The sequence below is a fragment of the Mus pahari genome, chromosome 7 (assembly GCF_900095145.1).
Source record: "Mus pahari chromosome 7, PAHARI_EIJ_v1.1, whole genome shotgun sequence".
NCBI classification, from domain to species: domain Eukaryota; kingdom Metazoa; phylum Chordata; class Mammalia; order Rodentia; family Muridae; genus Mus; species Mus pahari.
In genome coordinates this window covers 39,678,601-39,705,839 of record NC_034596.1, presented here as the reverse complement: position 1 = coordinate 39,705,839, position 27,239 = coordinate 39,678,601, and the positions used below count along the sequence as shown (strand labels likewise).

The 27,239-nt window shown below is 36.2% G+C and overlaps 1 protein-coding gene across 4 annotated transcripts in view; it reads right to left on the bottom strand.

The window, feature by feature from the left end:
- Immp2l (inner mitochondrial membrane peptidase subunit 2) overlaps positions 1 to 27,239 on the bottom strand; it is an 887,790-nt gene that overhangs the window by 216,277 nt on the left and 644,274 nt on the right. For all 4 annotated transcript variants that reach the window (XM_021202155.1, XM_029540649.1, XM_029540648.1 and 1 more), the window contains one exon: positions 14,932 to 15,034. In XM_021202155.1, the coding sequence (XP_021057814.1) occupies positions 14,932 to 15,034 (103 nt within the window). The remainder of the gene's footprint in view (positions 1 to 14,931; positions 15,035 to 27,239) is intronic.

Sequence of the window (27,239 nt, the reverse complement as noted above, 5' to 3'; positions counted from 1 at the left end):
TTTTTTATTATTCCAGATGAATTTGCAAATTGCCCTTTCTAACTCTGTGAAGAATTAAGTTGGAATTTTGATGGGGATTGCATTGAATCTGTAGATTGTTTTCAGCAGGATGGCCATTTTGACTATGTTAATCCTGCCAATCCATGAGCATGGAAGATCTTTCCATCTTCTGAGATCTTCTACAATTTCTTTCTTCAGAGACTTGAAGTTCTTATCATACAGATCTTTCACTTCCTTAGTTAGAGTCATACCAAGGTATTTTATATTATTCGTGACTATTGTTAAGGGTGTTGTTTCCTTAATCAAAAAATTCTTTAAATATTAATTTTTAAAGAATAATAATAGAAAAGCACTTAGAAATATGTTTTTCATGGGCCTGTTTAAACTATTAAAATATTCATTTTCCTATAATATTTTTCTTATCAGATCCCTTACATTCTAGGGATCACCCATGTCCTTTTGAAAGACTTGAGAGTTTCAGAGAAAGAGTAGAAGCAGACTGTAAAGTAGGAATGTCGTTATTTACACTGAAAATCAGTGTAAGGAAAGTGTAAAATGGGCAGATCATCAACTGTTGGCATGAATGACAAGTGTAGGGAGAACAGAAACTCTAATGTAAAATAACTGCATAGGATTTGAATCAACTATGATCCTTGCTTCCCATTCCCAAGGGAAGAGAAGTAAAGCTGATCTGTAGCCAACACCATAATTCAAATGCATTTTTAAATGCTCTGCAAACTACAGAGCCCTGTATGCCTTTATTCTGTTGGTTTGTATCTTAGTTAAGGTTTTAGTGCTGTGAACAGACATCATGAACAAGGCAACTCTGATAAGGACAATTAATTGGGGATGGCTTACAGGTTCAGAGATTCAGTTCAGTATCTCAAGGGAGTAGCATGGCATCATCCAGTCAGGCATGGGGTAGGAGGAGCTGAGAGGTCCACATCTTCATCTGCAGGCCTCTAAGAAAAGAGTGACTTGCCGGCATCTAGGACTAGGGTATTAAAGCCCATGCCCACAGTGACACAGTTACTCCAACAAGGCCACACTTTCTAATAGTGCCACTCCCTGGCCCAAGAACATACAAACCAACACAATTTGCCTTTTGGATTTTTCCATTTAAAAATGGCAACAAAAATATAATGATTCCTTATTTTTGTTGAATTTTAGGGTTTTGACCCATGAGTGGTGGGAGCTCAGTGAACTTCTCTAACAGTGGCTTTGAGTTTTATCACACAGTCAATAAGATTTGGTACATTCTCATATCAATGTACTTTCTCATGTGACTGACACCTTAGTCTAAGGCCTAATCAACTCCCACTTGAACCAATCCTGTCATCAAGTAATTGCATTCTCTACCTATGTACTTCCAATCTAGTCTTTAATTCATAATCTTCCCAAACCAGTCTTTCTAAGGATGCCTTTTCTAATTCATTATTATTATTTTCAAAAATGTAAATAGATTTTTGGAGCCTTCTATGTAATGCTAAAATTTTAACCCTAAATTCAAGGGCAAGCACAAATAATCTTAATTAATCTTTTTAAAGTTTCTATTCACATAATTGGGGATTGACAAGGCTTTTCTCAAAAGGCCAAACATTATTTGAGGATTTGTGAGCTATACATCTTTGGTCATGTGTTTAACTCAGCACTTGTCCTGGAAAGCAGAGTGCAGAAGCCTCGCTTATTCGCTGGAACTTTACTTATTTACAATTAGTGTCATCACCACTTGTATGAAAACAGATATTGAGCTAGATTTTACCAAAGGTGTCACAGTTATGACAAAATCTGCTGTAGAGCACTTATTTTTTACATACTGGTCATTCACTGGGTCTTTTTTTTTTTTATATAAGGATTTTTTATTAGATATTTTCTTTATTTACATTTCAAAGGCTATCCCCAAAGCCCCCTATTCCTCCCCCAGCCCTGCTCCCAACCCACCCACTACTGCTACCTGGCCCTGGCATTCCCCTGTACTGGGGCATATGATCTTCGCAAGACTAAGGGCCTCTTTTCCCACTGATAGCTGACTAGGCCATCCTATGCTACATATGCAACTAGAGACACAGCTCTGGGGGTACTGGTTAGTTCATATTGTTGTTCCTCCTATAGGGCTGCAGACCCCTTTAGCTCCTTGGGTACTTTTTCTAGCTCCTTCATTAGGGGCCCTGTGTTCCATCCAATAGATGACAGTGAGCATCCACTTCTCTATTTGCCAGGCGTTGGCATAGCCTCACAAGAGAGATCTATGTCAGAGTCCTGTCAGGAAAATCTTTCTGACACATGTAACACATGTAATAGTGTCTGGGGCAGTCTCTGGATGGTCTTTTCTTCCATCTCAGCTCTGAACTTTGTCTCTGTAACTCCTTCCATGGGTATTTTGTTTCCCATTCTAAGAAGGAGCAAAGTATCCACACTTTTGTCTTCCTTCTTCTTGAGTTTCATGTGTTTTGCAAAATGTATATTAGATATTCTAAGTTTCTGGGCTAATATCTGCTTATCAGTGAGTGCATATCATGTGTGTTCTTTTGTGATTGGGTTACCTCACTCAGGATGATATTCTCCAGATGCATCCATTTGCCTAAGAATTTCATGAATTCATTGTTTTTAATTGCTGAGTAGTACTCCATTGTGTAAATGTACCACATTTTCTGTATCCATTCCTCTGTTGAGGGACATCTGGGTTCTTTCCAGCTTCTGGCTATTATAAATAAGGCTCTACCAGAAGATCCAGCAATTCCTCTCCTGGGCATATACCCAGAAGATGTTCCAATTTGTAATAAGGACACATGCTCCATTCACTGGGTCTTAAAATAGTTGCTCAGTGGTGTTTCCCAGAAGGGAAGCAGGATGAGATAGCTCTGATCATACCTTAACAAAACTCACAATCTTCTCTATATACATGAAATTGCTCACTGATTACATCACACATTCCATAAAAGCTAGCAGATCTAGCCACAAGCAACATCTCATGTTGGAGGAGTTGGGAAATCATTTTTGAAGAAGAGTAATCAGGAAGGAGTCAATGCCAGCAGAGGCAATGACAGCATCAGCTAGAATCTGGAGACTCAAGACCAAATGGTGAATTGGCACAGACAAGCATAGATAAAGAGAAAGATGGATTTTAAAATGGCTTTGACTTCATACTAATGAGTTCAGCCTAGTTCCTTTGAACTGTTCTGCCCTTAGCCCTAAGCAGAAAGGCTCTGTTTTCTGATTGCCATTTTAAATAAGGAGTCCTTAAAAGTACATTCCCATTTGTTAATGGTTTCTGGACAAGGTTGATCATACATGATAGCTACTGTAGTAATAAACTCATGTAACTGTCAAGAATTTTGCAGATTTCTCTTTGGCTTAACATGTTAATGAAAAGTAACAGTTTAGAGTCTTCTTTTTTATTCCTACATCTTGTATTCTTTCTTATCCTTTTTGTACCAGCAATGACATTTAAAATAAAGTCAAGGAGGACAGGCAATCATAGTCTTTCCTACCATGTTTCAACTTAAAAGAAAAAGCTTCTAACGATAAGAGACATATGATGATGACCCTGTCTTAAGAAGCAAAATGATATAACTGGAGGATTTTTCAGACAAGAGTATTTTAGTGACAAGATGGTGAACTAGAGAAGAATTAGAGGTGGGACCTCTCTGCTTTGCCATAGGAACATCTTTCCAGATTGCAATTCTGCCTTGGGCAGAACCAATGCTCTAGATCTCCTCCCATACCCAGAGACAACTTGACTTCCAGGATGTTCACCACAACCAGGATGACAAGTGAGCCCCCTTCATTTCAATACCTGGCCTAACTGGGACCCCCATGGGATTGATCAGGTGCTCTAGTACTCCCCACCCCAGGCCCACACCTAGAGACAGCTTGACTCCCAGGAGGTTCTTCATGACTATTTTGAAGATCAGGAGCTTATTTTTGGATTTGTGAGCTATACATATTTGGTACACGTGTTTAACTCAGCACTTATCCTAGAAAGCAGGGTGCAGCAGCCTCTCCTATTCACTGGAACTTTACTTATTTACAATTAGTGTCATCAACACTTGCATGAAAACAGACATTGAGCTAGATTTTACCAAAGGTGTCACAGTTAGACAAAATCTGCTGTAGAGCACTCATGTATTACATACTGGTCATTCACTGAGTCTTAAAACAGCTGCTTAGTGGTGTTTCCCAGAAGGGATGCAGGATGAGTTAGCTCTGACCATACCTTAACAAAACTCACAATCTTCTTATATACATGAAATCACTCACTCATCACACATTCAATGAAAGGTAGCAGATCTAGCCACAAGTAACATCTCATGTTGGAGGAGTTTAGAAATCATTTTTGAAGAAGAGTGGTCATGAAGAAGTCAATGCCAGCACACACCCAGAGACAGACTGACTGGAATAGGTCAATCATAACCGGTCTCAAAGGAGGGACAGGCTCCAGTCAGACACAGCAAAGCCAGTTAACCCCAGAGATAACCAGATGACGAGAGGCAAGTGCAAGAACATGAGGAAAAAGAACCCAACTTCAAATCTGTGAAGAAAGAAATCAAAGAAGACTTCAGAAGATGGAAAGATCTCCCATGCTCATAGATCTGTAGGATTAACATAGTGAAAATGGTCATCCTACAAAAAGCAATCTACAGAATCAATGAAATCCCCAACAAAATTCCAACTATTGGACTGAGCCCAGGGTCCCCAGTGGAAGGGCTGAAGGAGCTGAAGGGGATTGTAACCCCATAAGGAAAACAACAATATCAACTAACTGGACTACTCAGAGGTCCCAGGTACTAAACAGCCAACCAAAGAGTATGCATGTGTGGGTCCATGGCTCCTGCTACATATTAGCAGAGGACTGCCTTAGCTGACATCAATGGGAGGGGAGGTGCTTGGTCCTTTGGAGGCTTGTTGCCCCAGTGAAGGGGGATATTGGAGGGGTAAGGCATTTTTGAACATATAATCATGAAGATATAAACACAGAATGGTCTTTCTGAAAGACTACCTAATAATTTTAGGAAAACTAAAAATATCTAGAGGAAAATATTTTAATATTAATTATGTGAGAAAATTGTCATATGCTGTTTGTGTTCATTTAGAATTGTCTCTGAGAACAAGATGGGCCAGACTTGAGCATGTTTATTTCAAGTCTCTTCTAAAACTTCCAATCTGGTGACAGGCTGAACACCTCCCCCCAACCCCATATGAGTTAGTACAAGGAAAACAGAAAATAACAAACACCTAAGGACATTAAAATCATCATACACTTGAGAACAGGAGAAAGTAAACTACTTCCATTATGGGTTGCTACTGGTTAGCCATCCTAAGATATAAAAATGCCTGCAGCGGGAATGAGAAACCTTAAGATCACCTGTAGAGAGAATAGCTAGTCTCAGCTCTGCCCAAGAGTCTCCCACAGGCTTTCCCTAGTCAGTTTCTACTGAAAGTATTGGGATTCAGGTTTAATGATGCTTTATTGTCTGACTGCTACTTGCAATTTGTTCTTTCGCTTTTGCTTGCTTAACGAATGGCTTAATGACATAATTCATGACCACTACAATTTATTCTTCATACAGTACAAGTAGCTCTCAGACTCTCAATCAAAAGAGAAGTACTTATATAGTATGGCCTTTGCCAAAGCAGTCCCATAGTTTACCAGAGAACATTTTCCAACTAAATACCCAATTAAATGATGCTCTTAAGAATGGAGTACTACTCAGCTATTAAAAACAATGAATTTATGAAATTCTTGGGCAAATGGATGTATCTGGAGGATATCATCCTTAGTGAGGTAACCCAATCACAAAAGAAGTCACTAGATATGCACTCACTGATAAGCGGATATTAGCCCAGAAACTTAGAATACCCAAGATACATTATGCAAAACAGAAGAAAACCAAGAAGGATGACCATCGTGTGGATACTTCATTCCTCCTTAGAATAAGGAACAAAATACTCATGAAAGGATATAGGTACAGAGACAAAATTTAGAGCTAAGATGAAAGGATGGACTATNCAGAGACTACTCCATCCGGGAATACATCCCATCATCAGCCACCAAACCTAGATACTAATGCACATGCCAGCAAGATTCTGCTGAAGGGACCCTGATATAGCGGCCTCTTGTGAGGCTATGCCAGTGCCTGGCAAACACAGAAGTGGATGCTCACAGCCAGCTATTGGATGGAACACAGGGTCCCCAATGGAGGAGCTAGAGAAAGTACCCAAGGAGCTGAAGGGGACTGCAACCCTGTAGGTGGAACAACAATATGAACTAACCAGTACTCCAGAGCTTGTGTCTCTAGCTGCATATGTAGCAGAAGATGGCCTAATCGGCCATCACTGGGAAGAGAGGCCCCTTGGTCTTGCAAACTTTATATGACCCAGCACAAGGGAAGGCCTGGGCCAAGTAGTGGGAGTGGGTGGGTAGGGGAGCAGGGGCGGGGGGGTATAGGGAACTTTCAGGATAGCATTTGAAATGTAAATAAAGAAAATAATAATAATTTAAAAAATTTGAAAAAAAAGAAGTCTTAAAGCTTAAATCATAGCACATTCCGCCCCCCCCCCCCGCATGTCCATTTTCTATTCTCTAAGTAGATTCAGTTACATAGACACCAATTATATCTTAGAAATCTGATAAAGGCTACAAACTCCACGTCTTCACAAAATTCTAAACACTTATAAAACTTCGAAACTAATAACCCTGCATCTTTTTCACAAAATCTTGATTCTTGACCTATTGTCAGTAAATATATAGTCATTATATAAAGAAACATGCTTAATCCTATAGCAAAATAGCCCAGAGGAGCAAAGTATGCCACAGTGGTGAAGTCAAATGACACTTCTGATGATATTTTTCTATCTGAAAATGAAGTCATGTGGAAAATTATTTCTATGCTAGCAGAATAATTAAGATAAAGCACAAAATTTGATCTATTAGAAATGGAAGCCTAGATTGTTCCTGTTCTTTGGGGACAGACAATATCTATTTTAGTTTTATATTGTTTGTCTATGCTCTCTTTTAAAAGTCATTTTATTGATGTTATAATTATAGAGACAAAAATATCTAACAAATACTGAAGCAAATCCTGAGGGGTACTCTGGTTTTTGTTACTACATAGGAATTACTTGATTTTGAACAGTGCTCCAGAGGTGAACTATCTTCTGAGATTTAGCTATCTTTGTTCATACAGATATTTTCATTATAATCAGAGTTCCATAATGGATTTTCATGAAATGCATGCCTTTGAGTCTATCAGTCTAGTGAAAATTACATCTAAAAAAATACACGTGGTTGCTAGTTTCCAACACTTGAAAGGGGATTATGGGGGAAAAAAGACATGAAAACCACAATGGTGAGCTCTTATGGTTTCAAGTTATCATGATTTTTTTCTAGAAATATAGAATATATATTTATTGCAAACAAAACTATGTAACAAATAGAAGTGTTTTATAAAACAAGAACAAAATACAGCCAATTAAAGCCTAAGCAACATTCTTCAGATGTGCGAATAGAACACTTTACTTGCATTCTGTCAACACAGTCTAATGATCTTTTTCTTTATTCGTGAATGGCTGACTGTAAATAAAAGCTACTCTAACAGCTCCAAAGAAGTCACACAAGGAAAACTCAACACTTCAGTGATAAATAAAATGTCAATTCATTCTCCTAAGTCCACAAGATTATTCTGTACTATGTAAGCAAAATAATTTCACCACAATTGAAAGATATTAACCACTCCAGGTATAACACGCTTCATTCACTAAACATACAGCATCTGTAGGGCCTTATACAATGCAAGATTTTACTAAATAATTAACATTTGTACTGATTTTAGAATATTTTATCCAATCAAATTCTTGTAGAAGATTTCACAGGTTGTTATGGGAATTTTGTTAATAACAGCACTACTTTTCTGATATCTTTGTCACATCCCCAACTTGGACTATCTGTTACAGTTTGGTTACAGGCTGATTGTGCCTATGAAGCTATCATTCCTCTATGGTAGGGATATTTTTTGGCAGTTGTGGGATCTGTTGCCTTTTCTTTCCTGCTTCCTCTGGCATCAGAGTTTGGCCAACTCTTGGCAATGGTGCCAAACAACAAACTCAGCATAGCCCCTGTTAGTCATGATTTGATTCTCTGCTCTTAAAAATCTTTGGATGTTTTAAACATTTTTCTCCCAAACTTCACCCCAATTCCTTCTTTGATTAATTGTCTGGATAATAACAAATCTCCCTCCCTTCCATTCTTATTCCAACTCCAAGAATGCTGTTCTGGCTGCCTAGCTCAGAGTCTTTTCATTTTTAATAAAAAGTATATAATATGGGAAAAATTACAACAGTCATAACTGGCTAACTTATAAGAATGTCCTCTTCTGAATGAGAGAAAGCACTGAAGAAACTGAAGCGGTTTGGAATCTCATAGGAAGAACAATAATATCAACCAACCAGACACCCCAGAGCTCCCAGGGTCTAAACCACCAACCATTGAGTACACATGGAGGAACCCATGGCTCCAGATGCATATGTAGCCGAGGATGGCCTTGTCGGGCATCAATGGGAGGAGAGGCCCTTGGTCCTGTGAAGGCTCTGTGCCCCAGTGTAGAGGAATTTGAGGGAAGGGTGTTAGGAATGCATGGGTGAGTGGGGGAATACCTTTATAGAAGCAGAGGAGCAGGGAAGGAATAGGGGATTTGGGGGGTGCAGGAAAAGGGATAACATTTGAAATGTAAATAAAGCAAATATCCAATAAAAAATAGAATGTCCTCTTCCCACATGTCACCTACATACTTTACCTACTGGATAAAGGACCATTCATTCTATTGGTCTATTCTACTGAGAGAACCCACAGATTAAAAAGAACATTAGCAAATGGAAGATGCTTTAAAAAAAAAAGTGTCCCTATGGCATAAATGAGAGGCTTTGCATGGTATGGGAATATGAACTTTATTTCTCTTCTAGCTTCTAAAGTGAAAAACACATTTAAATTTCATTGACTTGAAAATGAATCTATGAAATTTCAATTGTGGTTTTCATTACTTCTGTATATATCACTTCTCTTGTACTATCAACTTTTTTTTAAATCAATATTTCTAGTGTTCACTTACTGCTAATATTAGTTCCACCTTTAGGCATTGTTCTTAAAAATGTTCTAGGGGAGTAATGCTTTGTTTAGTTACATAGCAATGAAATAAGAGTTTGGATTGGCTATTTTTCAAATGACTTGGGGGGAAAAGTATTCTTATTCCTCATAGCTTACAGCTTGTTTTCTCAAATAGAGACATTATATCATAATAATTTCTGCCTCAAAATTGTTCCATTCTGCTAGATGGTCCTTGCACACAAATTGTTCACAAGGTGACACTGTGATCACAAACCTAAAAATCAAACTGTGTTTATACATCTTAAAGAATGCCTTTGCCTTGCAATGTCTAAAAGCAAAGTTTTCTTTTCAAGTCTTTTGATCAATATAGTCAAAACAAATTATTTATTTTAGACACTAAACTACTCAGTTTTGATTTCTGTGTAGATGTTAGAATTTCTATTATGACATATTCCCTTATAAAGAAAATCACCATGCAGCACAAAATGAAAATATCTCAGAGGCTCATGTCTTACATCCAGATAAAAATGTTAGAAAAACTTCAAAGATAGAAAATGTATAAGCTAAATGGAGGCCATCAAAAGAGTCAGTTATGTTTTCACCAACAGGAATGAATACTTATGAGGTCAGTTCAAACACGAGCGCCCAAATGCACATTCATAATAAATGGAAGAAAGGCACCCGGCATGGATTTTAATTGGTGGAGGAGTTTGCTGCCCTAAAGTAGTTAAAAACTACTCCTTGAAAGATTACACCTGTGAAGCACATGTACAAACAGCGACAGGGCATTGCCTTTCAGGTGCCCTACTATTAATCAACAGAGCACAAATCAAAACTTGCAGTAAACAGTTATGTCTGGGTGCTGGCAAAGAACTGTTGCTATTTCAAGAAATGTATTAACACCTCTAATAGTAGGGGTGGTCAAAGGAAGGATGCCAATGTTATTGCTAGAGCAGAAGAGTATTTTATGAGATATGCTTAGAAAATATTCGAAGCAATCATAAGCCTATATCTGATAACTTTTTTCAATAAAATAGTCAAATACTCTGAATTTATCCAATTATCATAATTATAAAAGAAATGTATCAAAGTTATTTCTCACACTATAAATCCAAACTGAAGCACTAAATGGGAGTTCATATGTAAGAAGGTTCTTTCTCTTATTGTCTTCACTATCCAAAAGATTTAGCATAAAGACCATAGTGATACTGTTATCTATAATTAAAAGTTTTCACACCAAAGCACATCTGATATTTTTCCACCTGGTCAAGGTATTATAAAACAGTATTTATAGAATAAATAGATAAATTTGACCTTATATGTCATCTACTTTCAATCATCTTTAAGCTAGCTTTGAGACAAAATATATGTTTATAATTTTAAAAATCATACAATTTTTCAGCCACGTTAAAGTTTGGGTAATTACAATGGAATAAAAAGAATCAAATATTGGCCTAACACTTGAGACAATAAAATATTATATAATCACTTCTTTATTTTATATTCATTCAATATTATGAATACTGATTGTATAATTAAAAACTTTTTATAAGCATACTTGCATGAACATAAAATTTACCCTAAGGCTAAATCATGTCATTTAATTTTAGTTCTATATAAATTTTCTCAGGTTATTTATTAAAATTTATTTTACATGAAGATGCTCATTTTATCAATGACTTATATAGAATTAATTCAGAGAAGGGGTCTTTTCTTTTTAATCATGTGAAAATATAAATCTGTAAAAGTTGGAGAACTGAGAGTTCATAAAGAACTATTAACTCTTGTTTGATTTGTGCCCTGTGTCTGTACAAGAGTATCCTAGTTTCTTTCTTTGCTGTCTTCCTCTAGACACTGAGTATGCATGTTGGATTAGAAGTTATGTATAATTCCTCTTCTCACTGAGAATTTCTCTATTGCTTCAGTTTTGTTAAAAAAATCTCTTTATTAATAAGCCACTATTAACCTTTCACTCATAATATCAGACATATTTTATTCCTGTGTAGTTGCAGTGAAACAAAGAAGCAAATGACAGTATAAAGAAATACACAGGAAACAATAAACATAGCAGAAATATCAGGATAAGACATTTGTTTACTTGAGGCTTCTTTGATGGATTTCAGTTAAATGCTTACTTGAGCACAGAAACATCAGGAGAACTTTAAGTGGGTATAACCAGGGTCTAGTTATCACCAGCTGAGTGCACCCTCTATGGTTGATTACCAATTAGCTACAAATAAAACAAATGAAGCAGATTCTATAACCAGGTGGGTTACTATGCAAAAACATAAAGTATGTGAAAAAACAGTAACATGCACTGTGAAGGTAAATGGGAGGCAAATAAAGATGAAAAGTTTCAGTTCATTCTATAGACAAAGGAAGCATTCCTGACAAGTCCGACTCCTTCAGGTAAGTTGTCAATGTCAAGGAATTAAATTACCCAATTCAAGGGGAGAAATGAATCAAGATTGCATCTGAAAACATCAAATTCACTGCTCCTCTCTATAATATTTCAATATGCTGATGTGTAAGCAAACTTGTATATTGAGAGTTTTATCAGAAAGTGTAATAATTTTCAAGACTATATTTCTAAAAGTATAATACTAAGACATATTGTTTTAGAATTTAAAAATTGAAATAATTTTTAAATGAATCATGATCAATAGAAAAGGCATTCCCACAAAACTCTACATTCAGGCCAGATGTGGACGTATGCACCGGGAATTCCAGCTCTTTGGAAGGTAGAGCAGGAGAATTGTGGGTTCAAGTTCAGCTTGGGATACAGTTATACTCTGTCATAACAGATTAGTCAAGTAATCAAGTAAAATAAATTTCTATATCCAAGCATTATAGCTTAGATTTATAAGGACTATATGGAATGTACTTAACTGTTTAGTGCTTATTTTTCTTTTCCTAAAACTTGAAGGGAACTCACTAAGAAGAAGTTTTCCAATCAAAGATGCTATTGGAGCAGAACTGCAGAGCACATTCTAACAACAAAAAAACAAATATTGAGAAACTCACGACTACACAAACAGGCTAGTATATGATGTGAGGAATGGCTTGTTTTTCATTCTAGAGAAGGCATTTCACTTAATTTTGGGAAATAAAAGCAATACTAGTTTCCTAAGTGAAAATAGATTTATTTCACTCATAAATCAAAAGTAGGTTTGGATAAATACTTTCTATCCAACAAAAAAGGGGTCGGGGTAAACACTAGATTTAAAAATAATTCTGTTTTTATTTAACTATTGATTCTATTATAATTGACAAATAGAATTCATCTAAAACATTGATATAAACCAAATGGTATTGAGAAATAAATTCAACATATTTGTCAAAGTTTTACACTATATGCTTTCTTATTGTAATAAACACAGTGAGACTATCCTTCACATGTAGTTCTCTTGATTTTGACAAGGAGGACACTTCCACATCTGTTATTCGTTTGTGGGTGTTTTTATAATCACAGTTCAGTGATTCAAACCATTGCTATAAGTGTAGGCAGGAAAAGGATTACACAAAAAAACCTATATAATTCACAGGGCACACTGAAGACACTGTGAAGTTCCCAGCATTCAGCTCACAACTTTATTCTTGTCTCTTCCTTTTCGAAAAATGTATGTAAATGCACAGTTATGTGTGCATCTATGTTAATATCCACGTGTGCTTTGGTTTGTGCATGTGTACATGTGTTGGCTTGGGTGCGGTTTGGGCAGTGGTTGACATCCAGTGTCTGCTTCAGGTTCTGTCCAGCTTATATTTTTGAGCCAGAGTTCCTTATTGAAAGTGGAACTCAAAATCTTTATAGATTGCCCGGCTAATGAGTCTTAATGATCATCTTGTCTCTTCCTTTTCAGGGCGGGCACATTCCACCATGCCTTGCTTATATATGAGTTCTGGGGGATCAAATTCACTCTGCTTACATCACAAGGGTTTACCCATGAGCCGTCTTTCCAGTTCTCCTTTTCTTTCTCCAGTAAGAACACAAAGAGAAATCAACTGATAGGCAGTCATAGTAATTATATAAACGACATTGCTCCAGCTCCAATTTAATAATGAACAAAATACCAAAGCCCTCAAACTTTAGGGCTTTATTATTAGAAACTACTTAGCAAACACCTGATAGAAAGTAATCCAATAAATACTTCATTTCAAAATCACTTTAATATAAACTTGGCCAAAACATGGTACATGTACTCTTATTGGTCAAAGAAATCGAGCTATATTCAAGTGATTTACTTTCTTTCATGTTGTTATTTGTGTTCTTCAATACAATTGTTCTGCATTATAAGCAGCACAAAAGATTCCCAACATTGATCTTTTTGTTTTTTCTTTGTCAGAACTTAGATTATGTAATCTTTTTATATAATTATGATTCAAAGGCAAGTATGGACTGTAGGCATTTTTTTTAACATCATTGGTGTGACTAGAGAAACAGATAGGAATGCTGTGATAAAATTTCTCCAATGATTCTACATACTTATTCAGATCCAGCTTTTACAAATTTTACCAAAGTTGAGTCCAGGTGGCTATATATTTAGTGGCAATAACACTGGCTCTTGATTATACACATACAAAATTCCTCTTTAGAGACTACAACCTCTTAATTTTGACAAAATATGAGGCTATTTTTTATACAGGCATGTATAAGGATGCTAAATAGTTGTGTTATCTTATACATGTATAACAAATACAACTTTGGTAAAACAAAATGGCCAAAGGTAAGCTTTAAACAGGCGAGACCAACAAGAAATCAACTTCAGTTTCCACTGACTAACAAATCCTTCACTTTAGTAATAAATTACTGTGAAGACTCATAAAGAAGAGAATTTCTATATTCACTCAAAGTGAAGAAAATCCATGAAATATCAGGGTAGTCACATATTCTATGGATAAGCATGCAACAGAGTTAAGTCTGTATTTCTGCAATACGTTAAATGCTAACAAAATGTCATTTATGAAGAGTACCAGAATGTGCCAGCCCCATGCATGCCACTGACACAAAAATTACTTTCAGCTAACGGTACTTGAAAAACAGCAGCCATGAGCTGGGCACACTAGTCCTCTCTATCTTGAAAAGAGGAGATTAACACTCTCCGGTGAAAACTGTCCTCCCTGTGGCTCAAGTCAAGAAACATTCTTCAATGGAGAATCATGGCTGAGAACATCCAGCAGTCTTTTGAAAATAATTCTGATCTTCCTTCAACCTCTACATAATTTAGCTACTTGCCCCAAATTACCTTTCTTTTTGCAAACTAATACAAAGATGGGTAAGCTTCACCATTTTAAAAGCCTCTGCTTCATTGTGAGGGCTTCTTTGACACCGAAAACCTTTTACATGTATATGTATCATTCTCTGGTAATCTGTTTTACATCAATTTCATTGTCAGACTGAAATGGGACTGCAAAAGAGAAGCATGGAAACTTACCTCTCCCACACTTACTACTGTGATTCCTAATACTGTTGTATGGAATCAAAGATTCAGAAAATTGGTGTCTGTCTTCTTACATTTTTATGGGTTAAATATGAACTGAAAACACAGGTAGATGGCATTACTGTGAAGGAAACGAAGATCTTCCAAGTGGAAAGTCAGTTAAAACACACACACAGACACACACACAGACACACACACAGACACACACACACACACACACACACACACACACACACACACTTTGATCACATAAAGAAATGTACCAACATAAAGTATTCCATTACAAAGTCTCCTGCCAGCCTGGGCTGAAAGAACAGAGCAAGCTATTGGGTTAGCACTGGCTCCCACCTCTGAAATGCAACTTTCTCAGAAACAATGTTTACGTTGACTCACCGGTCCAAAAGAATTACTATCGAAACTGTGTCCATGATGATCTCCTTCAACCCACATGTGACCACGGGGGACTTTGACCAACCGGTTTTTGTGTCCAATGGTTCTGCAAAGAAACAGTGAGACCAACAAGGTGAGAGCGGGAAGGGGACTTTACAACTTGGAGACAGAATCAGGAAGGCCAGCACACCTATTAGGCAGATGAGAGGCTCTAACTCTGAAATGAACCACAGGAAGAAATAAGATGAAAACTGAAAACTCTGTTCAGATTGACCTCAGTCAACTTGGAACAGACTTCTGGGAGTCTAATAACAGGTGATTTCTTCCCAATATATTTATACCTAGTATACTTTGGAAAAAAGTTTCCCTGAGTAATAGAATCTTTGTTGCACAAGGAAGCATAACTGCACTGAAACTCAATTCGGGTAAATGTCTTTTCTTCCAAGAAGACAGGCTCTAGACATAGGCTACCTTTACTAGCTTAAGAGCCTTAGGGTCTGCCCTGATCTCTACAGATAGAGTTGAAGCTATGTGGGCTATTAACTACCTCTAGTCCTGGTTGTGGGAGATGGGGGGCAGGGGGGCTCTGGCTATCAGGGTCATTTAGATTACTAGCCATCTCTAGTCCTGGTTGTAGAAGTTGGATATGGCCTGGCCCAATAGATAAATCAGATAACAAAAACAGGCTGTGAATCACTTAAAAAAAATTTAACTTTCTGGATGGAAAAACAGGCTTTTTCATCTTTCCCATTAGCAAGATGTGTGCCTAACATTCCTGGTTTTTCTGGAGATCTATGGGACTAAGGACCTTCATGTTATGCTCCCAACAATCCCGAAATTACACAGTAGGTTCCCCTCACGTAAGATAGGGTTCATTTTCTAAACTGCCCATGGAAACTGCGCATAACAGGTGTAGCTCTGGGAAAACAAAAAGGGCAAAGTTAAGTTTTTAATCAGGCCAGACAAACAAGATATCAGCTACAGGCTCCATTAAGAAGAAATTCTTCGCTTTTAATAGGGAGCTACTGTGAAGATTCAGAAATAGAGTTTCTATGTACTCAAAGAGAAGAAAATCAATAAAATTACAGTGTAGTCACATATTCTATAGATATGAATGTATTATAGTTCCTCCTTCCTGTAAGAAAAAACAAAAAACAAAAAAAAACTTGATTAAAGAAAAAGCACTAACACCAAATATAGTGTTTTGCTATGTAATTCACACTATCCTTAATAAATACTTTAAGAAAGCAACATACCTGCATTCAATGAAGAGTTATTTGTCCATTTGCACCTGCATTAATACTAGTGCTCAACTGTCTCAATTTTATCATGTAAATTAAGATTCAAAACTGGGGGCTGGAGGGATGGCTCAGAGGCTTAAGAGGAGCCCTGATCACTCTTCAGATGACAGAAGTTCAACTCCCAGCACCTATAGGGTGGACCACAACTGTTTGTTCCTTCAGTTCTAGAGGGTCTGACACCTCCTTCTGGCTTCCATGTACACTAGGCACACATGATGGTGTACAGGTATACATGAAGACAAACCACCCGCACATGTAAAAACCATAAACAAATGAATAAATATTTGAAAACCCAGCATTAGTAGGATGGAAAGAAATTTTGATAACCTTTCAAAAACCTATGGACTCAGTATTAGTTGAAAACCAACCAGCACTACATTTGTCTTAAAAAGCAACTTTTGAACAATTCTGAAGAAGTGTCAGTGACAGATGCCATACAGCAGATATTCATATTCTTTTTTAAAAGGTTTGTTTATTTATTTTATGTATAGGAGTATACCATCACTATCTTCAGACACACCAGAAGGGGCATCAGATCCCGTTACAGATGGTTGTGAGCCACCATGTGGTTGCTGGGAATTAAACTCCGGACCTCTGGAAGAGTAGTCAGTGCTTTCAACCTCTGAGCCATCTCTCCAGCCCGATATTCATATTCTTAACACACAAAAAGGACGTGGGTAGGAGCAATTTTTCTCACATTGTCCATTAGAAATGATTCCAACTTTTTGTTTTAATTTCTTTCTTTCTTTCTTTCTTTCTTCCTTCCTTCCTTCCTTCCTTCCCTCCCTCCCTCCTTTCTTTCTTTCCTTTCTTTTCCTTTTTTTTTAAATCTACTTTGGGAATGTTCTAAGAGACTAAAATATTCATGCCTGTTGTTTTAGTTCTTCTATTTGTAGAAATTGATTGCTAAAAATTACTAGAAATATAAACAAATATTTGTTATAAAGGATACTCAACCCACACTTTTTATAGGCCTCACTTCTATAATGCAATTTACCCAAATATCTAGGAACAAAGCATTGGCAAGTAAATTATGAAACAGTCAACCAAATAAAAGACAGAGTTAAAATAAAATTTGATTTAAACCCCACAAAAATAATTACTATTTTGGGAGCACTTAGCTGTGTATTTCCTTTATTTCCTAAAGCACCCTGGAAAACACTAACTTAAACATGCTTCTTAATAAAGGTTTTCTGAATGAATGTGTGAAAGAATGAATGAAATTTACCCCGAGAGCCAAAGCTTTCAGAAACTGAGCTTAGCACAGTGTTATTGGATATGGAATCACTCAGAGGCCACTCTGTTAGTTAGCAAGCTGGGTATGAACAGAAGAATGCATTTAAAAAGGGAAGGTACACATAAATTGGTGCTATAGAAATTGAAACTATTCATTATCTTGGATGGTTTTTAATTTTCAAGATAATTTCAGTGTTGAATTGCTTTGCTTTAGATCAGTAAGTCATCCATGCAGGGAAGCAATATTGTAGCCATTAGAACCCCACAGTAAGTTAAGGGTTGCTGTTTGTTTTTAATTACTATAGGGAAGGAGGCTTTCAGATTTTTAGAGAAAAGCAAAAACAATTTTAACACATCTTACCCTCGTACACTTTGCAATAGAAGTGTTCTTCAATTAAAACCATTCCATTAGTTCTTGACATCACTGCTTTATAAGCTAGTGTCTAATGAGTAATACTCTCATCAAATGATAGTGATGAGGAAAAAAAAAAACCTTATACTTAACTGCTGCAAAGGTATCATCACCTTATATATCTAAATATCTGTTCACTGTATTAAGGGGAGCATTTAGAATAAATTCTTAGAAAGAAAACACTTGAAATTTTCTTTCACTAGAAATAACCATTTAGAAATCACAGAAATATATGTTCATGAGAAAACATATTATATATTACATTGGGTTAATATTATCTATGGTTTCAGGCATTTGCTTTAGGTCTCGAGATGTGTTTCCCATGGATTAGTGGTGGGTATATAGGCTCATAGCTTTCCGGGCTATCTCACTGGAGTAAAGAAGTGAAGGATCCTCTGAATGAAATAGTCTTATACCTGGTGTCTGAATGGCCTACCTTGGATCTGCTTGTTCTATCTACTCATCATAATATATACTTTTTTTTTAAATTAGGAAAGTGTCCAAGGAAGGAACCAAAATGAGTCTCAAGTCTACAGGATCTTCAATTGCTTAGTAATGACTACCTACTGGGTAGAGGATTCTTTGGACACCAAAAGTCCAAGTTTTGGAAAGGATGGGCTTGCCACAGTAATTATAATAAAGTCTTCTTGACATTCATAATATCAAGAAGACCCATGGCTGTGAAGGTGCTTTGAGACCCCCACACACACATGAATGATTGGTTCAGTTAAAAAATTATAAAGTAAATCCAAGACAAAATTATATCAGCAATGAAAGAGTAGGCCAAACATATTCTTTTAGAAGCTAGAATGATACACAAGTCAGATTGAATTTTAGGGCTATAAGAATCAAGATTCTTATGAGAAAACTATAACACCATCAAGGTAACAGGAAAGGCAGCAGGTTTCTTTGTGGTGGCTCTCTTAGGTAAGGAACTTAAACATGCTTTAACCCCTTATTTCTTAGCCATTTACAATGCTTTATTTTTCATTTTTATGCACAGTAGCTTTTGACCTGGGTTCATTGATTTGTTTATTTACTGTTTATCTCTCCATGTTAGGATGTGACCTATGGAAATATGTATTTCTTATAGAACATCCCTAAAGCACAAATGGCTCAACAGGTATTTATTAAATAAATGACAAATGAATTTCATACTGATGAAAAATAATGCCCTGAAGGCCGAATAATACTGTGGAAAGCACTCTGATTCTAGAACAGGCTAAGGAAATTCCAACCTTAATTATATGAGTTGGAAGCAAGTTTATCAGTTACAAGTGCTGGCCACCTTGACAATAGGGTGGGCCTATTCACATCCACATTAACTAGGTTAAGATGAAGATAAGCAAAGGCTTGTAAACACTTTGAGGGGAACTTTACTGTTCAGTTTAATCTGTGGAGTTAGCTTATCTTGGTTTGGTGTATTTATTTGACACTATCAAGTGGATATGATTTGGAATAACTTGATAATGCTAGGCAAAAGAGGAAAGAGAGGGAGAACCTCACACTAAGGTTATTGAGCAGACAAATGTAGCATATACTAAACACCATATAAATGTATCATCTTCAGCTTGAGACTATTTAAGAAAAGCCCTGGACATGGTTCTGATTACATTTAGAATACAATAAGTGGTATGATGATGATTATTGCCAGACTTTCTTTGTCCATTATTTTCCTTCATTCTATAATTCAGAATAATCTGAAGCTCATTATTGATTAGTATCAATCTCTTCAAATTACTGGGGATATGCCTTAATCTTTTTTTTTTTTTGCACAGTTGTGTTATGCTTATGACTATTTTTAATGGTAGAGTGATTTGTTTTTCCTATCTTCTTTTTCCCTATAGGGTAACATTAAAACTCTTATGTGAAAGGATAATCTATCTGTTTGTACATATTCAAATATACAGAGAGTATCAGGTAAAGGGATGACCGATTTGTGGTTTTTACCTTCCAGTGCCTTGCATATTTCAATGCTGCTATGCGAATATATAGTATTTTATACAGATAATGGACATGTTTGGGAGAAATATTGTAAGTAGAGAACTCTGGTAAACATGCTATATGGACATATTCTATCACCTAATCTCTTAGAGGGCATCCAACTTTTAAACTAGTAACCTACGGTGGCTTAAAAATATGATGGTAAATTATTGGGCTACTTCCTTTTAGGGATGCCAAGGAAATACAATACTGCTAATATAATTTCTCTAGAGAAGGAATTTTAAATAGCTTTTTGCTCCCAAACTCGCATAAGAGACAAGAAAATCCTTTAGCTGATTTAGCAGGTAAGTAAGGTGTCAGCCCATGAGGTTGTATGTATCTATAGCTTGCAAATAATTCTGGTTTGACAGTCAAAAATGGGTTCTGTATGGTATTTTAACTACCTGTCTAAAAAGAGACATTTTTAGTACTAGCTTTACCAAGACAAGTTGCCTAGGCCTCATAAAGGGGATAAAGAATGATTGCCTCCAATTTTACTTGACCTTGAAAACAATGTGTTTAAGTCACTGGATCTTTTAAGTTCCATCAGTTGAACACAAAAGTACTGTCTATGTAATTCCTAGAACTATGAGAAGGTAAGGGTTTATTAAATGTTTCTCTCTGTGTCTTTCTCTTGTGCATATGTACTCTTTCCCCTTCTCTCCGTAATTTGTATTAATAATTAATTACTCAATAAGGATATCATTTTAAAACCATTTTATTGAATTTTCTCCATGTACAAAGCAGTGATGACCTGTGAGGCTGACGGCTCCCTCAGACCCAAACCCCTGCATTTCTGTTTTCTTAAGGGAAGCTTGTAAGCAGTGACCCTCTATGGCCTCTGCTTCAGTTCCTGCCTTAAGCCCAACTGCCAACCCTGCGTCTACCCCTCCCTGTCCCTCCGTTCCTTCCAGACCCAAACTGTCCTCAGTTACGGGCTGTCACTTGTCAGTGTAAGATGAAGTAATCCTTTCCTCCCCAAGTTGTTTTTCACTGGTGTTATACAAGAGTAACAGAAAAGCAGACTAATACAGCAAATACAAACAGGTACATATTTATATTAAAATATTTTATATTCTTATAGATAAAACAATCCAGGAGTGAAATTTGTGTATATAAATATAATATTTAATTTCAAAAAAAGAATTTTCTTAGTTACAGTGCTGACATACAAAAGGAAGTATGTGGTTGATGTAAAATTTTGCTAAGATTTTTCTAATTAGTGAAAAAGAGAGATATTTGTCTTTGATTTTTTTTAGCTAATTAAAAAGCAAAAAGCATGAAAGAATAAGATGTTATCAGCTATTATCAGTAATCATAATAAAGTGAGCTAATATAATTGAAAGAGCAATATCCTATTGAAAAGAATCTATCTTATAGAATATAGAATTTTCATAACTTGTACAGCCACTATGGAAATCAATATGGCAGTTCTTCAGAAAATTGGGAATCATTTTACTTTAAGACCCAGATATACCACTCTTGGGCATATATTCCCAAAGGATACTCTATTCAACTACAAGGACACTTTTCAACTATGTTCATAGCAGCTTTATTCATAATAGCTAGAAACTGGAAGCAACCTAGATGTTCCTCAACCAGAGAAGAGATAAAGGAAATGTGGTACATTTATACACTGAAATACTACTTAGAAGTTTAAAAAAAAATGACAGCATGAAATTTGCAGGCAAATGAATGGAACTAGAAAGATATTCTGAGTGAGATAACCTAGACCCAGGAAGACAAACATGGAATATATGCACTTACAGGTAGATATTAACTGTTAAGTAAATGACAATCATACTACAATCCACAGAGTGAGAGAGGCTAAGTAGTAAGAAGGGCTCTAGTGGGGACACAGATATATCCCTGGGAAAGAGAAATAGAAAAGACTTGTGGGTAGTCTAAGGTCAGGTGGGGATGGGAATAGAAGGAATCAGGTTGGGGGAGGAAAAGAAGGACAAAGGATGGGGAGAGACAACTGGAATTGAAGGGAATCTGGGAGGAGGTGATGTGACAATCTAGTACAGTAGAAATTTCCAGGATTCTATGAGAGTGACCCTAGTACTGGAGGATATGGAGCCTGAACCAGACATTTTCTGTAACCAGGATATCTGTAGTGGTAGAACAGGGACACCAACCCAGCCATGAAACTTTTGAACTACAGTCTTGCCTACAAGATGTGCTGGGACAATGGTGGCATAAAAGTTGTGGAAGTGGCTAACAAATGGCTTGTCTAATTTGAGGCCTATACCATAACAGGTTACCCATGCCAGACACTGCCTGGATGACCAGGAACCAGAGTCCACACAAGCCCAGAGACCTGTGGTAGAGTCAAACATGACAGCCCACAGAATCGAGTAATCAGGGCTCATGGGGGCTCACAGAGACTGAAGCCACTTATGGTGCATGCACAGGTCTGTGCTAGGTCCTCTACATAGATGTAGGGTTGTTGGTTTGGTGATCTAGAGGCACTCACAAAAGTGGGAGAGGGGTTATGTCTCTGTCATTTCTGCCTGTTCTTGGGACCCTTCCCTGCTACTGGGATCCTCACCTAGCTTTGATGTTAGGGTTTGTGACGTGCCTTATTGTCATCCTGTGTCATGTTTGATTGATGTCCCTGGAAGGCCTGTTCTTTTTGCTGTAAGATTGGGTGGGGTTAGTCAATCTGGGGAAGAAGTGAGTTGGGGGAGGGAGGATAGGAGGAGTAGAGTGGAGAGAGGGGAATCTACAGTCAGATGTATTGTTGAGAGAATAAAAAAAAATTATAAAAAGAATACAGAATTTGCATGTTGTTTTATGCAAAGGCTGCTTATGAGAGAAATACATAAGTGGGTCAGAAATATTGATGATGATAATAATAATGATAATAATAATAATATAGCAGTAAGTCAGAACATAGTAGCTATATTAATATTGGTCCAAATGAGAGTACATCGCCAAGATGAGACCTGATTTTCTACAGGCTATAAGCACAAAAGATTATAGTATCTGTTTTATCATACAAAGGAGTTTTAAGGAGGAAAGTAAGCCTAAAAGCCTTTGATGAATCTGGCTAAATTATGATTCTTAAGACACATGATCAGAGGATTCTAAAAATTCCTAAGAATTTTTGGCTGTCACAACATGGCAAGGCATCTTTCCACTCTGAATACTCATTCTCAGTCCCAATCCTAAACTCTGTCTATTGTCTGATTTGTCACAAAAGCAGTTTTGCTACTGACACAGTAGGACTCACATGCCTTCCCTTGTTGCATGAATTAAAAGTGACACACAAATTAATGGCCTACGAGTTTAGGTAAATAATGCAACACTATTCCAAGGAAGCAGGACTGCCTATGGTTATAAGTGATTACATTTCTCTGGATCACAATTCTACATAACCTAGAAGTGATCCAATAACTCCCCTTTGTACAGATTAAGATGTGAAGGTCAGAGATATAAAGTGGTGTCATCTAGCTCATTAGTAGCAAGGCACAGATTACAGAAAGTGTAGTCCACAATTTTCTTTCCACTGAAGTGTGCATCAGGACTACTCCAGATTCAAAAAAGAGGTCTTAATGTCTATTCACTAGAGAAAAGAAGAAATATTTTCTTCACAGATACTAGGCTGTTGCTAGGTGATTAGAGCAAACTCGTGCCTTAAAGTAGCAGAAATAATAAACTACTTTCAAATGCAACACAAATGCCCTTAATGCAGCTAAAAATGGTTTTAATAGTGAAAATCCATGATGCATTTTTTCTAAATTTAGATTATAGGAGCATAAATGAGATAATTAGAGAATAAACATGTGGCTGTCCATGAAATGACTACAAATTATTAGTATCAGATTCCATACAGGCCCTACGAGGTCATGGGTGAAACCTGTACTCGGGCTGTGGTTCCACTACTTTGGGGTATATGAGTCAACATTTACTGGATGACTAATATGTGAATTTACACAGACAATGTAGGTGATGATACAAGAAAGACTATGATATGGTTCTTTCGATAAAGCACACCAAAAAAAAAAAAAAAAACCCAAAAAATTAATGCAAGGGGCTAGCTAGCTAGAGAGACAGCTCTGTGGTTAAAAGCACTGTCAGGGGTTGTTTCTCAGAACCCACATGGATGCGCTCAATCATCTATACCTAAATTTCTAGGGGAGCCAGTGCTCTCTTCCAGCCTTTGTGAGCACAGAGTGTATATACATACACAGAGACAGACAAATCACATATACCTAGGATAAAAATAAGTAAATATTTTTAAAACTTAAAGCAAAAGAAAGAAAATGATCAATGTAATAAGTACAGAGACAGACAAAAGTGCCATAACAAAATTCAGTAAATTGGAAACATTTACAAAATTGATTTATACAGAAATCAATCAATCAATGACAATCAAGCTTTGCTAGCTGAACAAATGTTTAAAAGATGGTATTGTTTAAGGCTATCATAAATAGGAAATGCATTATGGATATCTGAATCAAGATATGCATTGCTGACTGATGTGAACAGAATAAAATGGTAGTATGAAATTCAAATCTTATTTCTGAAACGTCTTTTTTACTAGAAAGTATTTAAAAGAACATCAAAAATTAAAGTGTTTTGTAAATTACTTTCCAGTGAAAAACCTTAATATAGAAAAAAATTAAATTTACATGCTAATTTAAAAGACATTATTATTTTTTCCTCCTAAGTATTCTACATGCTATTATGCCCAATATTAACTTATCTAGAAGTGTACTGAGTTAAATTTTTACATAGGTCAAAGTATTATGATTATAATTTCAGGCATCACATGAGCTAGCATAATATAGAAAAAGATAATGCCACATATTCAAAACTGCATCTAACTTTTATATATTCAAATATCATTTCTGCTGAAATGATGACTGGAACTACGAAATGTCATAGGTGCAAACAACACAGTTCACTTATTGGTCAGTTGAACCTAATGGCAAATAGAAACAATGACTCATTATTCCCTGCATGGCTTCCTAGCAAACCAACTTAAATAAATCAGTAAACTTGTAATGCAGAGTTTTATTTTTCAAAATAAAGTCAATATTTGTTATAAATTGGATTGTTGCATTTATTCCCAGCATCGCCTCTACAAGTAATTTCCCAGGGGCCAGCACATCATTCATTACTCTGCTTGCTGATCATTTCAACATGCTAGTTATAAATGTGAGAAGGACACATCTCAGTGCTTTTATTGTAAGGCCCAATGATGGTTAAATATTTGAGGAACTATGAACAGTATTCTATCTTTTGCTTAATCTATGTTATACAATTCTAAGTTTTTTATATGAAAAGGAATGTGTGCTGTCTTATTTCCCATAAATTTACTCATCCTTGGACCAGTTGATTAATTAGGAAAAAAGGAATTCTTCACAGTTAAAGATCTCATTGCACAAGAGATTGGAAATCTCTCTTCAGGAATCTGACTTTGAGTCAGGAAAGGGATGTGAGAAGGGAAAGAAAAGGAGGCTGCAAGCCAAACAGGCTGCAACTGAAAACTGATTCTGGCACCTCTTCCGTGGAGGGCCAGGGGTCTTAGGGCTTCAACTTCCCCCAAAATTCTTAGGTACTAAAATGCAAACATAACTATAACAAAAGCATGGTTCGGGCACAATTCATAGATTAAGTAGACAATTTAAACAGATAATGTCATAGGAAGAATACAATCCCAGAGGTGCAGATAAGGAAAGTAAAAAAATGAACAAGACATTCTGCAAACTTCTACAGGGATGGTTTGAAAGAAAAGGAAAGCATTCAATACATTGTATTCATATTTCTGAAAATATGAAGCTTTATACAGTAAAATAGCATAAAATATAATATATACATAAATCATGGAAAATAAACACAATTTGCAATCAATTTAAGAAGTCAGTATTTATAAAATAAGGTAGTTGGGGACTATAGTATCAATTAGCATAGAAGGATTCCTTTTTAAGAGAGAAGAAAAGGCATTTTGTTTTGAAAACTACAAAGATGTTTAAGTATTTAAAAATTAAAAGTTAAAGGTTAACAGTAGCTATGGGCAGAAACAAATATGGGAGTTTACATTATTATACACACACATATATATATATATATATATATACATATATATCATATATATCTGTATAATACATATGTGTATGTATACTCAAATTTACCACAGGAATTACAGCCAATATAGATAATCCTTTATGACAAGTAACTGGCTCCATTGCTGTGATGAATTGGAAGAAGTACGCATCATCTCTTATTGCTGGTTATATGAAACCGATAATTTCTTTTGAAAGCAGCCTAGCCCTATCTATATCATTTTAAAAGAGATCCATTTGCCTTACCATTTACTAATCCTATGCCTGGAATTAAATCCCACAGACAGCAGTATAAGGACAGAGTTATGAGAGAGGTGGTGCTCTCTCAGAGGACCTGAGTTCCCAGCATCTACATAGGGTAACGTCTAACTCCAGATCCAGGGGATTCTTGTGTTCCTCTGCCTTCTGGAGCCTTTTTACATGGCAATAGCACACACACACACACACACACACACACACACACACTCACACACACTCATACACACAAAGTTTTTAGGATATATAAAACAGGTACAACAACGCATTTTTCCTCATTTTTTGTTGTATGGTATGGTTCATAGTGACAAGAAACTTAGAAGCAGAGATAAAAACAACAGAGAGATGGCAGAGAGCGCTTATGCACTGGTCTAGTAACTGCAGTTGGATAGATATCTGGCACCACACAACTGAAGAAGGAAGCAAAACTCCAGGGAGGGGTTTAACAACAATGTGCCGATACCAGGGAGTTCCGTTCTGTACAGTAGAAATTTCAAAGGACTAGGGAGACTTTTCAAAAAAAATTGTTGAAGAATTAAAAACAGAAAGTGCATATCATATTTCCATTTTGGTGTGAGAGGAATAAAACAGGTTCAAAATATTTAAATGTGGACATAGAAAACTTGGGAGTTACATAAAGAAAAGCCTGGAAATATAGAAGATGTTGCCGACGTAAGGGGTTAGTTAGTGTTACATAAAGGACAAGCAAAAAGAAAAATTGGTAAAATCAAAAGGAACAAAAAGCATATGTGACTTTTATATTAAACACCACATTACTGTGTCTATGCCTTCATGTATATTATATAAAGATTCACATAAAAAGAAATCTCACTGAACTGATAAAGTAAATATATTTACACAGATATAAAGATCTTACAAACTAGTCATTTTGATAGATATGAAGTAGCTTGAAATAAAGTGGAAATAAGCACTATTTTATACGTTCTAACAGTATATAGGTATAAATGCAATTTCTCTAGTAATTCCTTCATTTGGTTATCTGTATTTCTATATTGGAAGAGTAAACAAATGTTGGGGGTAATCAGG